Raw genomic sequence first — 14846 nt, forward strand, 5'->3', positions numbered from 1 at the left:
GCCCATTGTCACACAGCTAGTAAGTGTTTGAGGCTGGATTAGAACTCAGGAAGATAGGTCTTTCTGACTTAAGGCTCAGGATTCTATTCACTGTGCCACTTAGCTACACCATACACACACACACACACACACACACACACACACACACACACACACACACACATATATGTATATACAAGCTTGCTATAAATCAAAGCTAATCTTAGAGAGGGAAGACATTTGCACTTGTGCAGGACCAGGAAAGACCTTTTTATTGTTTATTCTATGCAGAAAGTGATGCTTGAGTCTTGAAGGAATTTCTGAATTCCAAGAAGCAGAGGTTGGGAGCGAGAATATTCTAGGAATTGGTGATAATTCATGTAAAGACACTGCTGAAAGTCAATGCCTATCCTTTTCTGGCTCTTTAGGAAAGACTATATCCCCACATGTTTTCCATTAGGGTCACAATATTCCATATGGCATGTCAATTTCTTAATGTTACCTGTTTCAAGCACTGACCAGACTGAAAATTTCCCAACCATTTTATGCCTCCTGTGGATTTCTAAGGTGACATCACTGCCATTAACTGCAGGAAGTTTGTGGCCAGAAGACTCCAGTGGAGAAGAAGTCAGACCGGTTTAATATATATGATGAAAACATTGAGATACTTCTTTACCATAACAAGGACCCTAAAAGCACCCTTTCACTTTTAAAACTATCTCATGGGGAGATTTAGTAAGTCATATCCTATTTACAACTGCAGGAATAATTTAACTAAGTGAACATAACGTCACAGAGCAAAATTTATAAGACAGTTCCTTTAAAACCTCATATGAACAGATGGGACAATTGATCAAAACTCTCACTGTAAAGTTCTTTTGAATAAGTGGAGTTTACTTCTCAGTTTTTAAAGAGACGGTTTTTTTCATTTTAAACCATATTTTTTAAAAAGACTATTAGAAGTCTATAATACAAATTACATTTCTCTTTTTATTCTTTTCAAAGGCTTTTCTCCCTTTTAACCAGAGAGCAAACTGAAGCTCAGAGAATTAGGTGCATTGTCTATGAGTACACAGTTACCTAATGGCAGAGTTAGGACCAGAATCCCAGTTTCCTTATTCCTAAAACATTTATCCCTATAGATGTCAGACGTACAGGATGTTTTACAAAGACCAAATAAAATACTTTTGGTTTTTAGGACAGAGATTCTTATCAGTTGAACTAATGAATCATTTTAATTAAATATTAGAATCATGTGCAATACTGTGCCTGGAAAATAGCAATGGCTTTTCATTCATTCATTCACTCACTCCTGTTTATGCAGTCCTAAGATGGTATATTAGCAGAAATACTTTCATGAGCTCCATACTGTCCTTTAGGGATCTGAGAGGCATGCCAGCCAGGGAAGTATACTGAGCATGATTTTCAGCAGTACACTTGCTTCTCCCAAGGGACAAATTAAGCAGCTTGGGAAGGCACATTAAGTTTTTTCAGGTCATTGACATATCACATGTAGCAACTATATAAAACATGTGCATGTGCCATTTGTGTCATGTAAACATAAGAAAGAACCTACACATTTGGCATTTCTATTTGGAATTTTTAACTTGAGACAGGAGTGTTATGTTGATCAGCTCATGCCAAATGTCACAGCCCTGTTGTGGTGCTCCACGTGAAAACTCCAAATTAATTTCAGTTGTTATTTCACATGCATGGCATTTTACATACATTATCTCATTTGATCCTCACAACTTTCCTGTGAATGAGTTGCCATAATTATCATTCCAATTTTACAGATGAGGAAATTGGGCTGAGGGTGGTTAAAAATTTGTCACAGGGTCACACAAGCAGCAAAAATCTGAATTGAAATCCAAATGCAGTTCCTCCTGTTTCCATAATCATTATTCTATCCATTTCATCACACTGCCTTTCCAGTGTTGATCAGATGATAGACAACACTTAAAAAAGCAGAATGAGAATATTTATTTCAAAATTTAATTTTGAATTAAATTGTGTACCATTATTCTGGTGAGTGGAGACAAACCTAACCTGATCTATTCACAGGAGAATTATCAACAGACATCTAAGTGTGTACATCCTGGTATTTCTCCTGGTAAACACCCCAGTTTTGGCAGTCCTTCAGCAAGGCAGGGGGGATTTTATACTTCCCACAGGGGAAAAAAAAACATATAAGGGTGTCAAAAGACCTAAAATCCAATTACCACCATCCCTGCCCTCACTGTCAGGGTGTCTGAATCACTTTTCCTAGCTATTTTCCCTATGCACACTAAAAATAGGTTTTTAATCTAATTAAGAAGTACTTGATAAAAAAATTAAAGTAACAGATCTGGAACTAGATTGGCAAAGAGGAGACTTAGCTTGATTTTAATGATATAGTATTAATAAGAGGTATGATCGAAATGCATAGCATAAACTTTCCACTGTGAAATCTATAGTTTCCCATGGGAATGTCTCCTAGCTACTTCAATTGGCTCTGTTTAAGTACCTCTAATTAGATACTATCTACCCCTTGGAATAAAGAGTAATGTTAGTGCTTTTTAATAATACCATATTTCATGTTTTCACCCAATCTAGAAAAGAGTGAGCAAAGTATAATCTGCTACTTGTACAGTCTGAGAATCTTTTCTGCTCATTCTTTGGGTTCTTGTTTTCTTCTTTTTCAGGCACCTCATGAAAACCTTATTTCTGACTAGCGTAATCTTATGATTATATAGAGGCCTTCGTTAGGGGAATGAATGGGAGAGAGGACCCCCTCCTCTATTTCTCATAAGCATCTTTCTGTGTTTAATTTTGTTCCTGATCTGCGCAATTGGCCTTTCGAATGTTCCTTTAGCATGTGATCTTTTGGTATTTCAGGAGCATTTAAGAAATGATGATATAAAATGTCACAATATTTGAAACTGAACCCTTTCATCCCATTTCTCAAAAGGAACACACACTTGTGAAAGAGTGGCAGAGAAATTTTAAAACACAAACATGTTAGAGTGCATTTTATTTTATTTTGCCTTCACCTGTGTACCAGAATACTTGACAACTTTCAGTGTTTGATCTTGGCTTCCCACAGTTTATTTTGACACATTTTCTCAAATCAGCCATAATTCTTTCACAGGTAGGACTGTTTGGGAGTGCCTACTTTTGAATTGGTAGTGTTTTCATTTGGTTGATTGAAAATTGTTTTATTGTTTGCTTTTGTTCTGTGTCCTGGCCTTTAAACATTTGATCCCCTTCCCAGACTCTGACTCCCAGTTGCTGGATTTCTTCAAATCACAGCTCAGATGCCACTTCCTACAAAAGGCCTTTCTTGACCACTGCTGTCCCCATTCCCCCCACTCCCTCATGATATTACTTAATATTATTTTGTATAGGCAGAAATGGTAGAAAAGGGAAGGTAATTTCCCATAAAGAGAACATTGTGAACACAGAGATGCTACTCTGTACCAGGCCTACTAAGTGCTTTGCAAATATTATTTTATTTGGCCCTCACAGCAGACATAGGAAGTGCTATTGTCATCCCCATTTTACAGTTAAGAAACCTGAGGTAGACTTAGGTGACATTCCCAGAGTCACACAGCTAGTAGATATTTGAGGCTAGATTTGAACTCAGGTTTTCCTGACTCTAACCAGTTCTCTATCCACTGTGCCATCTAACTGCCTCTACCATGTACTTTATAGGGTGAAATAAACGTGCATTTGAGGGACAGAGAGTAAACCCAAGAGGGTAGTGTAGAACACCTGGGTAAGGGAGTGGAGAGAAAGAAGTTTTGAAAGGAAGGAGACAGAAATTGGAAATGATCTTGAATGGTAGCCTGATGCATTTAGATTTCAAGTGGTTGGCAATAAGTGGTCATTGAATACTTTTGATTTGGATATGATAAAGCAGTGCTTTCAGGAAATGAACATAATAGTAGTAGGCAGGTAGGGTGTATTGGAGGACAAGGGGATTGGCAGTGAGCCAGGTTAGGAAAAATATCTTCGTCCTCCCCTTAGAGATACATAGGAAAGTGCATCATGTGTAAATTGTCAGCTCCCACTCTGGATTTATACTCAGGACAGAGCAGGAAGGGTGCTTAGAGGCAGTTTTTCTTCACTTAGCTCTCAACTTCACTCCCAGGTTTCTCATTGTGGACGAATCAGACTGTTGGTGCTTTGTCAGAATAACTGCACTCAACAGTGATTAATGCCATTTGGAAATTTAGTAGCTAGAACACAGGATGCTTTTGGCAAAGATGGGAAAGAAGCTTTTCTAGACTGCTATATGGAGAATATTGAAGGACTTCATAGATAAAGAGCAAAAATTTAAAAATTTTCTATGGCATTAGTTTTTCACTGGTTATTTTTATTACCACAGTCAGAAAGGTAGGAGTGAAAAAACTAGTAAGTATTGCCACAAACTCTTTTGAGATTACCTGTTTTTAATCTTACAATGGCAGAGTTAGTCCAGGGTTTGCAACAGCATTTTTAAAGTGACCCTCATACTATAGAACAAATCTCTGTGTAAGATGTTCAGTCATGTCTGACTCTTCATGATCTTATTTTGGGTTTTATTGGCAAAGGCACTAGAGTGGTTTCTCATTTCCTTCTTCATCTCATTGTACAGATAAGGACACTGAGACAAACAAGGTTAAATGACTTGCCCAGGGTCGCACAGCTAGTAAGTACATGAGCTCCTATTTGAACTCAAAATGAGTCTTTCTGACTCCAGGTCTGATGTTCTATCCTCTGTGCCACCTAGCTGCCCATATATAATGCCCATATGTATACCCAAACAGAAACAGAGAGTAAGAGACAATTACAAAGAAGGGAGGGATGCAGAGAAGCCGTCCTAGGAATGTGTGAACCTGTATGAATTGTTAGAGTTGAGAGATAGAATGTTAGGTTCAGGGAACAGAATGGAACATGGGGTTCATGAATGAAAGTAATGTGAAACTACACTGGAGAGAAAAGAGGAAATCAGACCTCTGTCACTGCTTGACTATAGGGATTTTTCAACCTAGAAGCAATGGGAAGCCTTTGTAGATTTTTGTGCAGGGGTGGGATGTGGGATGGTAAGATATGTGACTTAAAAATACTATTTTTGTAGCTAGGTAGAGAATGGATTGGATAGGATAGAGACTGAAAGCAGTTGACCTGTTAGGAGGCTAATATATTACTTCAGCAGATGGGCAGAGAAAATCTTAAGTAGGGTGAGGAAAATATTGCTTGGAGGGAAGGGAACAGATGTAAAATATATTGGATAGAGAGAATCAATTGGGCTTGAAAGAGGGAGTCAAGGATTACTTTGCAGTTATATACAGGAGGGACTCAGTTGTTAGCAGCATCCTCAAAAAGAGTAAAGAAGTTTGTAAGGTGTTCAGAGAGTTATTTGAATGTATACTGAAGACCCATATATGAAGATCAGGGATGTAGCAGAGTAGTACAGATCTTATAGGCACTAAATTCCTTTAGAAATGAGAGACAGTGACTTAGAGAGAAACTGGTTGAAATAGCAAGAATGTGAACTGGACGGTACAGATGGATAGGGGAGAGATTACAGAAATATTGGCATATTAATGGTGTGGAATGGGTGAAGAGATGCAGGAATTTTCCAATAGCTCTTCATATTTTAATACATGACAGATGATAAGAGAAATTCTAGCATTAGAGAGGATGGCCAGGAACAACATAGTGGCATCTGCATCTCACAAGCCTTTAGACCCAAGCAAGGTTTTCAAGCTCGATGACAAAAAGACAGAAGTAGACAGTTTTATGGACAAACTGAAAAAAGGCAGTGGAAGTCAGAGAGATGAGAGGATTCTGAACCACAGAGATACAGGGGAAAGCTAGTTTGTTAATAATAGAGCCAAGGTTCTAGAAAGAACAATGAAAGACAACATTCGAGGGATAATGAGGGAGGGAAGATGAGCTTGATGAGTATTATAGAGTATAGAATAGTAATAGGGATAAGAGTTTTGCCTCCACAGATGCAGACACAGGCTTAGGGAAATAAACTGTAGATATATGATAGCCATTAGATAGGGGAAGTATGAGTAGTTGAGGCTCTTATCCATTCACTGCTAGGTCTACTTTTGCTTACTTTAAGTTGCTGATGAGAGAAATCTGATGGGTAATTACTTTCTGCCTTCCATTTTTATTTATTCATATAAGTTAGAGGATTTAAAGATGAGTCCAATTCTTATTCTCTGCAAATTGTACATTACATGTCTTTTTTTCCCCTTCAAATTTATTTCCTTTTGGCTTATGAATTCTGTCCTTCATATACATTCTCTGTGTCTTCCTAAAGCAATGCCACTGTAGTAACCCCTTTTATAAACATAATGAGTATGTATAAATATTTCCCCTTTAATGTGCATCATGTACAGATATACATAAAGTATGTATGCATGCAGGTATGTGTTTATACATGCATGTGTGTCTGTCTTAACCAGCAGGTCCAAACTTTAGCTCCCATTCCCGTGATCCAGGATCAAGGCAGTCTGCTTAGATTTAGACCCTTGGTTCTGCTTAAGATTTAAAAAGAAGAAAACTAAAGCCATGCAGATGTCTCAAATTAAGCTCAAATGATAGAACCATCCTCTTTCTTAATGATGAGACTGTCCTTCCTGTAACACTAGGTTCCAGAACAGCAGTGAAGCCGCAGGGCTTAGCCTGGATACTCTTCTCTGTTCAGATAAATATTTAAGTAAATGAAGTAAGAGCCTTCTGGGAATGTGAAGTCATTTTAGAGTCATTTAATTGAGAGGTCTGAGATTAGATCCTGGACTGAATCTTGGCAAGGAAGTGGCAAGTAGTAAAATGGCCAAGACCGAAAGGAATGACTAATTGACATTACTAGACCACTGTCTTGAGGGAATTGAATTGGATAAAGTGGGTACATTTTAAGAAGAGGTCCACAGAGTAGGCATTAACAACCATTGCACTGTTATTCAATCACTGAGTAGAATTGTTATGTGTAAAGTATGGGGCTTTACTGATTGGAGATAAAGAATAAATGAATGTTAATGATAGAGAATGATGGAATTATGTTTTATATCCTATCTGCTTAATCTTATGACAAGAAAACATAAGAAATGTGGTCAAAAACAGATTGTTAGGTAGCTTTCAAAAACCAAACATGTTAGAACTTCTTATTATATGTATGTGTGTCTGTGTCTGTGAATATATGCATAAATTCTGCTTTACTCCTTCACAGATAGGATTGTAAATTTCTCCTCTTTCTTTTCCTATTCTTTCTCCCCCTCACTCTTTCTGCCTTCTTTCTCTTTCCTTTCTCCCTCCTTTCATTTTTAACCATAGATGACACTGTCTTAGCTAACAAAATAAATATCTTGATTTGTGTACTGATAATCTATTCAAATCATCTCCAGTGAGAATAAAACTGTATTTATTTTTTGTCTTTAAGAAGTACAAAGATGACTAAAGTTATAATCTTCCTTTAAAGTTATTTGTGATAAACATAATAGCCACCAACAAACAGAAAGTTTTAAAATTTTAAATGGACATTTAAAAAAATGAACCTAGCACCATAATTTTCTTGTCGTTTAGAGTTTTTAATGCATCTATTAACTTTAACAAATAGCAGCTAAATACCCCTGTTTCCTTTCAGATTCCCTTCTCAACTATTTTTCTCTTTATTTTTTCTATATTTTGTTACTATCATTTTATTATTATATTTACCTATTTATCAGTATGTCTATTGTAATTTTTCCTTCATTCTTCATCACTTCGTGTAAGTTCCTATATTTTCTTGCATTCTTCATACTCATACTTGCTTATGGTACTGTGAAACAATATATTCTTATGTTATAATTTCTCATCTATTCTTCAAACTTTAGGCACTTATATTATTTCCACTTGTTTTTGCTCTCATGACCATTGTAATCAGTTGCACTTATCATCATTATCTTTCATTTAATCTTTTTTTCATAGTTTTCAGTGGAACTTACATAAACATAATCTTGGGATATCATTACTGAGCTTTTTGGTTTTTTTACATTTAATGTTTTGTGAACTATTGCACTGTTGGGTAAAATGCATGGTTTCTTTTTGCAACAAAATACAAATACTGACATGAAAATTTATCTTCTGTAGAGTCCTCGAAACCATTTTGAGGAAAGCTCCAGTAGCAGAGAGGATGAAAGATGATGTCATTTTGTTCTGAGACAGTTTTGATATCTTAAGCTGGAACTCTATATTTAAAAAAAACTTTTCATTACATATAGTTTGGAGACTATGAGTACTCAGCATGGCAGTATCTATTTAAAATGTTGTTCTTTAGAGGCTTCTGGAATGATGGTGGAGTAGATCAGAAAATCCAAGCTCTCAAGATTTTTCTCCACAATACAGGGCAAAAATAGAAAGGTAAAAATAAATAAGAGTAGGGGCAGAACAGGGGCCCTCCAGCAACAATTGGAGAAGATCTGAAGGAAATCTCAGGATTGGGGTTGGACCCTGTGAAGAGTAAACACCTTCAGTATAGAGACCTCTTAAACAGCAATCAGCAAACCCTGGGGATAACTGGGTTGGGAGGCTGTCTGGGCCCCAGCCACAAGATCTTTTACTTCAGGGACATCAAGGGGAGTTGGGCAGCTGAGCTGGGCTGCTGACAAAGAACACCAGACGTGGCTGTACTACAGAGACATGGCTGGGGAGGGAAGGAATCAACACAAGCCAGGTGAGTGCCAAAGCAGTGGGGCAGGAAAGCCACTGGCTGTGAGCACTTACAGGAAGCTAGAGGTCTTGGTTTGGGTTTCAGGCCAGAAAGGAGAACTGAAGGAAGATCTGAAGCCAGAGGCACTATGCCCCATACCTCAGGACTACAGGTGATTGCAAAAACTAAGATAGGACAAGTAAAAAATACACAGGCAAGGGAGAAAGAAATCCACCATAGAGAGTTACTATGAGAATAGAGAAGTCTGAGGTTCATCTTCAGAGGATGATGCTGAAGCAAAAGAAGCAAAAACAAAACCTCTTCTACCCTAACGGGTAACATTGAATAGTCACCTGACCAAAAAGAATTCATAGAACTTAAAAAAAGACTTTAAAAATCATATGAGAGAAACTGAGGAAAAACTTGAGGAAAAACATAAAAAAAGAACAAAGAAAAACTAGAAGATTATGAAAAGAGAGTCAACCAATTAGAAAAGGAGATTCAGAATCTTAAAGAAGAAATGACTCCTTGAATATCAGAATTAGGCAAGGGGAAGCCAGCAAAGCTATAAGAAACCAAGAAATAATAAAACAAATATAAAGAATTTATAAGTAGAAGTAAATGTGGAACATCTCATAAGAAAAACAATTGACATGGAGTGCCAGGCCTAGAGGCCTGAGGGCTACCCGAGTCTTCTTACCTCACCTCCCGAGGTCTTCGGTTGGCCAAACCAGATGCTCGTATGAGAGAAAGGACGTTCCAGAGTCGAACAAGGGTTGAGCTTTATTTCAGGGTCTAGTTACAAGTGCAGGGGAATTCTTCCTTAGGAGGGAAAGAGAAAGATCTCCCAAGGAGGCAAAGATCTTACAATAAGAGATTGGAAGTAGAAGTATAAGTGGGGAGAGAGGGGGAGGAGAGAGAGGAGAGAGGAAAAGCGGAGCCTTGTTGTCCTGTCCGCTCCGCGCCCCTCCGCCCAAGAGAACTTTCAGGCTTTTCTGATCTTACTTAAACTCTCCAGCAGCATAGTTTGCATCTGAATACCGTGCTGTTAGATAACAATAGTGTGCCCAGATCCGGGACAATCTCGAGGGCGGGGAGAGCTCTCTCCCATCACGTCTCTCACAGGAAGAGGCGGAAATACACGAGATAGCTTGGTTCACCTCGATTCCCAGTCGTTTCCTGGGGGGTCTCGTGAAAACTCTAAGATTTAGAAGTTCCCACCTTTACGCGCCCGAGACTGTCCACATGGAATTGAGCTTCCAACCCCAGCAATGGAGAATAGATCAAGAAGAGAAAATAAAAGAATAATCTGACTACCTGAGAAGTATGATCAAAAAAGGATCTTGATACAATACTACATGAAATAAATAAAATTGTTCTAAAGCATCAAAATAAGAGGGGAAAGTAGAAATAGAACAAATTCACTGATCATCATCTGAAATCCTATGAGAAATATTATAGTCAAATTCCAAAACCTCCAGCTCAAAGTTAGAATATTAAACGAACAAGAAAAAAAAGCAATCTCAATATGGTGGTGCTGAAATTAGAATCACACAAGACCCAGCAGTGGAGACACTAAAAGATGGCAGGTCTTGGAATACTATACATCAAAGAGCAAAAGAAGTGAGGTTCCAGCTGAAAATATAATAACCAACAAAGCTAAGTTATAATATAAATGAAAAATTGAATATTTAATGAATTGTCAGACTTTCAGGTCTTTGTTAAAAAAATCTGAACACAATAGAAAATTTGACATACAAGTGCCAAGAGAAATACAAGATGCATTCCAAAGACTAATTACAAAGGGACTCAATAAGGAAAAACTTAATGAGGACATTTTATATGTAAAATATAAAATATATGTCTAAGATTGTTATTAGTAATTGGGTAGTTCATAAGAAAGATTGGGGAATACCTGAGTATGATGTAACTTTAAAAAGTAGGAACAGCTAAAAAAAAAAGGTAATTATCTTATACAAATGAGGTACCAGAGGAAGAACTGACACAGAGGAATTAGGTGGGGGAGGAGGGCTGTTATTGGGAATGGGTTCAAAAGTGAATAATACACATATATCTAGAGAAGTATAAACGTCTTCTAACTTCAGAAAGAAATACAATGCTAAGGGGATAGGGAGTGGGGAGAACATAAGGGAAGGGAGGGTGAGGGAACAGATTAAGGGGGATGTAGAAGGGTGTTTAGATTTACGGGAATGGTAGGATAAGGGAGGGATCCTTGGAGGGGGGGATAGGGATAGATAATAGGAAGGTAAGGTAGCAAGTAGAAATAAAGTAGAGGAGTCAGGAGTGATAAGAAATAAGAGATATGCACAAACTTAAAAACAAAGACCAGGAGTAGAATTTGTTAGGGAAAATATATGTATATATATCTACATATACATATGCATGCACATATGATATGTGTCTGTGTGTATGTATATGTCTATCTATAAACATATATGTGCTTAATTGTAGCCCTCTGGGCAGGGGAGGGGAAAAGATGAAGGGGACAAGAAGAACAAAGTAAAAAGTGCACAATAAAGGACAAAAGAAAACTTACAAGGAATCAAAGAAAAGATGGACAGCTTTCAACACAATGCATAGCATTTATTACATAGGGTTTCTTGAAATAGAAATTAATTACTAAATATTTTGAATCTTCTCATGTTCTCTTGTGCACATGACATGCTTTTTCTTTTGTACTTGTTTATAATGTTTTTAAAATTTTTTATTGTGTATTTAAGTTTTAATATTTAAGTGTAACATTTTTTAAAAAAATGTTCTGAGATGCTCACAGGTACGTTTCATGTTTAAGTGATTATTAGCAAGAATTTTTTATTTTAGTTCTATCCCTATGATAATGCTCTATTTCCAATATAGTTTATTGGTTTTATTTTTAAGATCTGTTTGCAGTATGAGGGTTTTTCATTTGTTAATTGATGGAGAATAGTGTATTATTAGCTGAAATTTATATATTATTTTTGGTTTGCAAAGTACTTATTTAATTTATTTCATTTGATTCTCACAAGTCCCTTGAAGTAAATTATTTTCTCCATCTAGCAGCGACTTGTGATATAAATAATCGTTTTTGTACTGATAGATCTTTTCCTGTTCCCCCATGTCAATAACGTCTTTAAGCTATTGTCCTAGGAGTAGGATCATTGGGTCAATTATATGAATTATTATGTGGCTCTTTCTACATGACACCTTATTGCTCTTCAAAAGGATTGTCCCAATTTACAGCTTTGCCAGCAGTGTAATAATAAGCCTGTTTCTCTATGGTCCAACCTGTATTGAATGTTATCTTGTTTAATTTTGCCAATTTGATGGGTATAAAGTAGTGTCTTGGAGTTGTGTTAATTTACATTTATCTAACTACTAGAGTTTGAATACTTTTAAGGTAGCTATGAGTAATCTATGTCATTTATTTTGTAACGTCTCTTCATAGCCTCTGACCACTTACCTCATAGGAAATAGAAAGGTACAATGTTTCCTTAAAGGTAAAATGTAATCATTAAAAGAATCGTTTGCTTACTTTTCTTAAGTCATGAACATAGGGGTCAGATTTTTTTCAGATCATTCCCACTTGAGCTATGGATATACATGCCACACTTGTATATCTCAAATGATCAAAATCTAGCCAATTTGCCTCCCTAATCAAATCACCAAACATTTACTAAGCACCTACTGTGTGCTAGGCACTGTATTAAGTACTGGGGATGCAAAGAAAGACAAAATACAGTCTCTGATCTCAACAGGCTCATTTTCTTTTCTAATTAAAAAAACAGCATGGGAAAAACTCTGTCCAAACAAGATATATACAGTATAGAGATAATTAACAGAGGGAAGACTTTATCATTAACAGGGTTCTATAAGGGCTTCTTGTGGAAGATGGGATTTTAGTTGGGATCTGAAGGAAACTAGGGAAGCTAGTCATTGAAGACATGGGGGGAAGGGGGCAGCTAGTAAAAATAAATGGAGTCTCATGGCCTAATGGATAACATCTAAAATATGAAACTGAAATGTGCAGGTTTACAAAGACTTCAAAAATATGTTACCATTAATTGATTGCTGATCATATTCTCTTTTATTGGCTTACTTTTGACAGAAGATATGCTATTTTTCTCAGAAAGCAATAGATACTTATCCCTAACTATTACTTACAATGCCCTTGTAAGGTTAGAATGTTAAACTTTTAAGGAAGGATGTGGTCTAGTCAGGAAAAAACACTCCTTTTGGAATCTACTTGTACTTTTAATATAAAATTTCCAATAATCATTTATTGATTTAAATTTCAGCATTTTCAGAGTTGGTAAAATGCATTTTATTCTTCAAAATAATCAAGCCTACAGTTTTCACTACAGCAGAACAAAATGACATTTTCTGTTTGTGTAAATGTTAAGCATCACATATTTTACATAAGCAGAAAATACTATTTTTACTCCTTGGTGATGGAAAGTATGGCCTTGGTCATTTTCAAGTAAAAACAAAATGTGAGGTACTTTTAAAAAGCCTTATTTAGTGATTACAGTTTGCATCTGCTTTATTAGTTGAGAAACTGATTGATGGAAAAGAAAAATTATTTGTCTGCTATGCAAGAAATGCGGAATGAAATGATTGACTTACTCTCCATTGCTTTCTATCCTATATCAAATAGCTTTTTAATTTTTTTTACTCCTAACCAAATTTATTCATAGGCCTAATGAGACAAGGGCATCCACAGAATACAGAATAAAATGATGCATTTAAAATTTTTCTCTAGTGACTTTTTTCTTTATTTTTCTTTCCTGCAGTTGTGGAATACTCCATCCAGATACACACTGGAGATGTGAAGAATTCAGATGCCACTGGTCAGGTTTATATTTACATAAAAGGAGAAAGAGGTGATTCTGGGAAAAGATGGCTTAACAGTTCAAGAAGTAGCCCAATCACTTTTTCCAGAGGACAGGTAAAACAAAAATGTTACTTTTTAATAAGTGCTTTGATTTGCTATTTCTTATTTACGTGGAGTCTAAATTATGTTCATTCATTCAATAGACAACAAGTAGTTTGGAACGTACACTCAATATTGTGCTAGGTGCTGGAGGTGATAACAAAGTTTAGATAAAACAGTTCCCTGCCCTCATGGAGCTTATGGTCTCCTAGGAAGGTTAGAAAACAACATAGATAGCTATAAAATCCAATATTAAATGGGAAGCAAATTAGATGGGAACAGAATAGAGAGGGCCCAGAGGGGATTACTGTAGATGAGATCAGGAAGGGGAGAAAATAGCTATATTTCTAGATGCAGAATAAGAAAAATGAGAATTCTATTAGTGTATTACATTAAAGCTTTAATTGTTTATACATAATATGAAGACAAGAACATCCAGAAGGACATAGTGCTTAAGTGTCTTTCTATTTTTTTTCCTTTAAGCACTAGTGAGGCATGGTGGGAAAGAAAATCACTCACAATTGTTCCTGAGATCCTAAAGTCTCATGTGTTCCCTGGTGTAATAACCAAGGTCTATTCTCTTTATCCTGGGATGTATGACAACATAGGGCTATTGACAAAGAGGGTATAGAATCAATTACTCAGTTTCTTTCACTACTTCCAAAAAGTCATTCATGGTATGAAAGAAGAATGCAGCTTATTTCTCCAATAATTGCTTTCATCAGTTGGTAGAAAAAGATACATGCTTTTTTGAAAACATTCTGGGAATACCTGAAGCAATCCCTTTGTAAAGGCTTCTGGAATACTTTTTTCATGTAAAAAAAATGGAGGACCACGAAACAGGTTTCAAATCAGGCAGAAACTCTGAAGATCTTTGATTTAGAAGTTTTCTTTTTAGATGTAGGATTTACAGAATAGGACATAAAATCTTGGTTAATAGAGAAGGAAGGGGTGTACATTTTGTCCCACCTAAGTCCTATTGAAGAGAAATGGTCTTTTGCCTTTAATTGATTACCTGGTGCCCATACTAGAAACGGGAGATGCCAAAGTGTGAAGCTACCAAGGATACAGTATACATGATGAGTGAAACAAGGAACATTTTTTAACATTACATTTACAAATTCACAATCTAATGCTGCATATTACTTGCTTTTCTTGGTAGAAAAATTGAATATCTTTTGATTGAGGAATACTGAGATGAGTTGTTTAAGTGTAGGCTTTGAAACACAGATTTCAAACTTTTTCCTGGATGTATAAGTGCCATTTTTC

General features: G+C 36.3%; 1 protein-coding gene across 5 annotated transcripts in view; it reads left to right on the forward strand.

The window, feature by feature from the left end:
- The window catches only part of LOC140501243 (lipoxygenase homology domain-containing protein 1-like), a 680545-nt gene that overhangs the window by 503709 nt on the left and 161990 nt on the right, over positions 1–14846 (forward strand). For all 5 annotated transcript variants that reach the window (XM_072604606.1, XM_072604605.1, XM_072604607.1 and 2 more), the window contains one exon: positions 13438–13592. In XM_072604606.1, the coding sequence (XP_072460707.1) occupies positions 13438–13592 (155 nt within the window). The remainder of the gene's footprint in view (positions 1–13437; positions 13593–14846) is intronic.

The sequence above is a fragment of the Notamacropus eugenii genome, chromosome 4 (genome assembly GCF_028372415.1).
Source record: "Notamacropus eugenii isolate mMacEug1 chromosome 4, mMacEug1.pri_v2, whole genome shotgun sequence".
Taxonomy (NCBI): Eukaryota; Metazoa; Chordata; class Mammalia; order Diprotodontia; family Macropodidae; genus Notamacropus; species Notamacropus eugenii.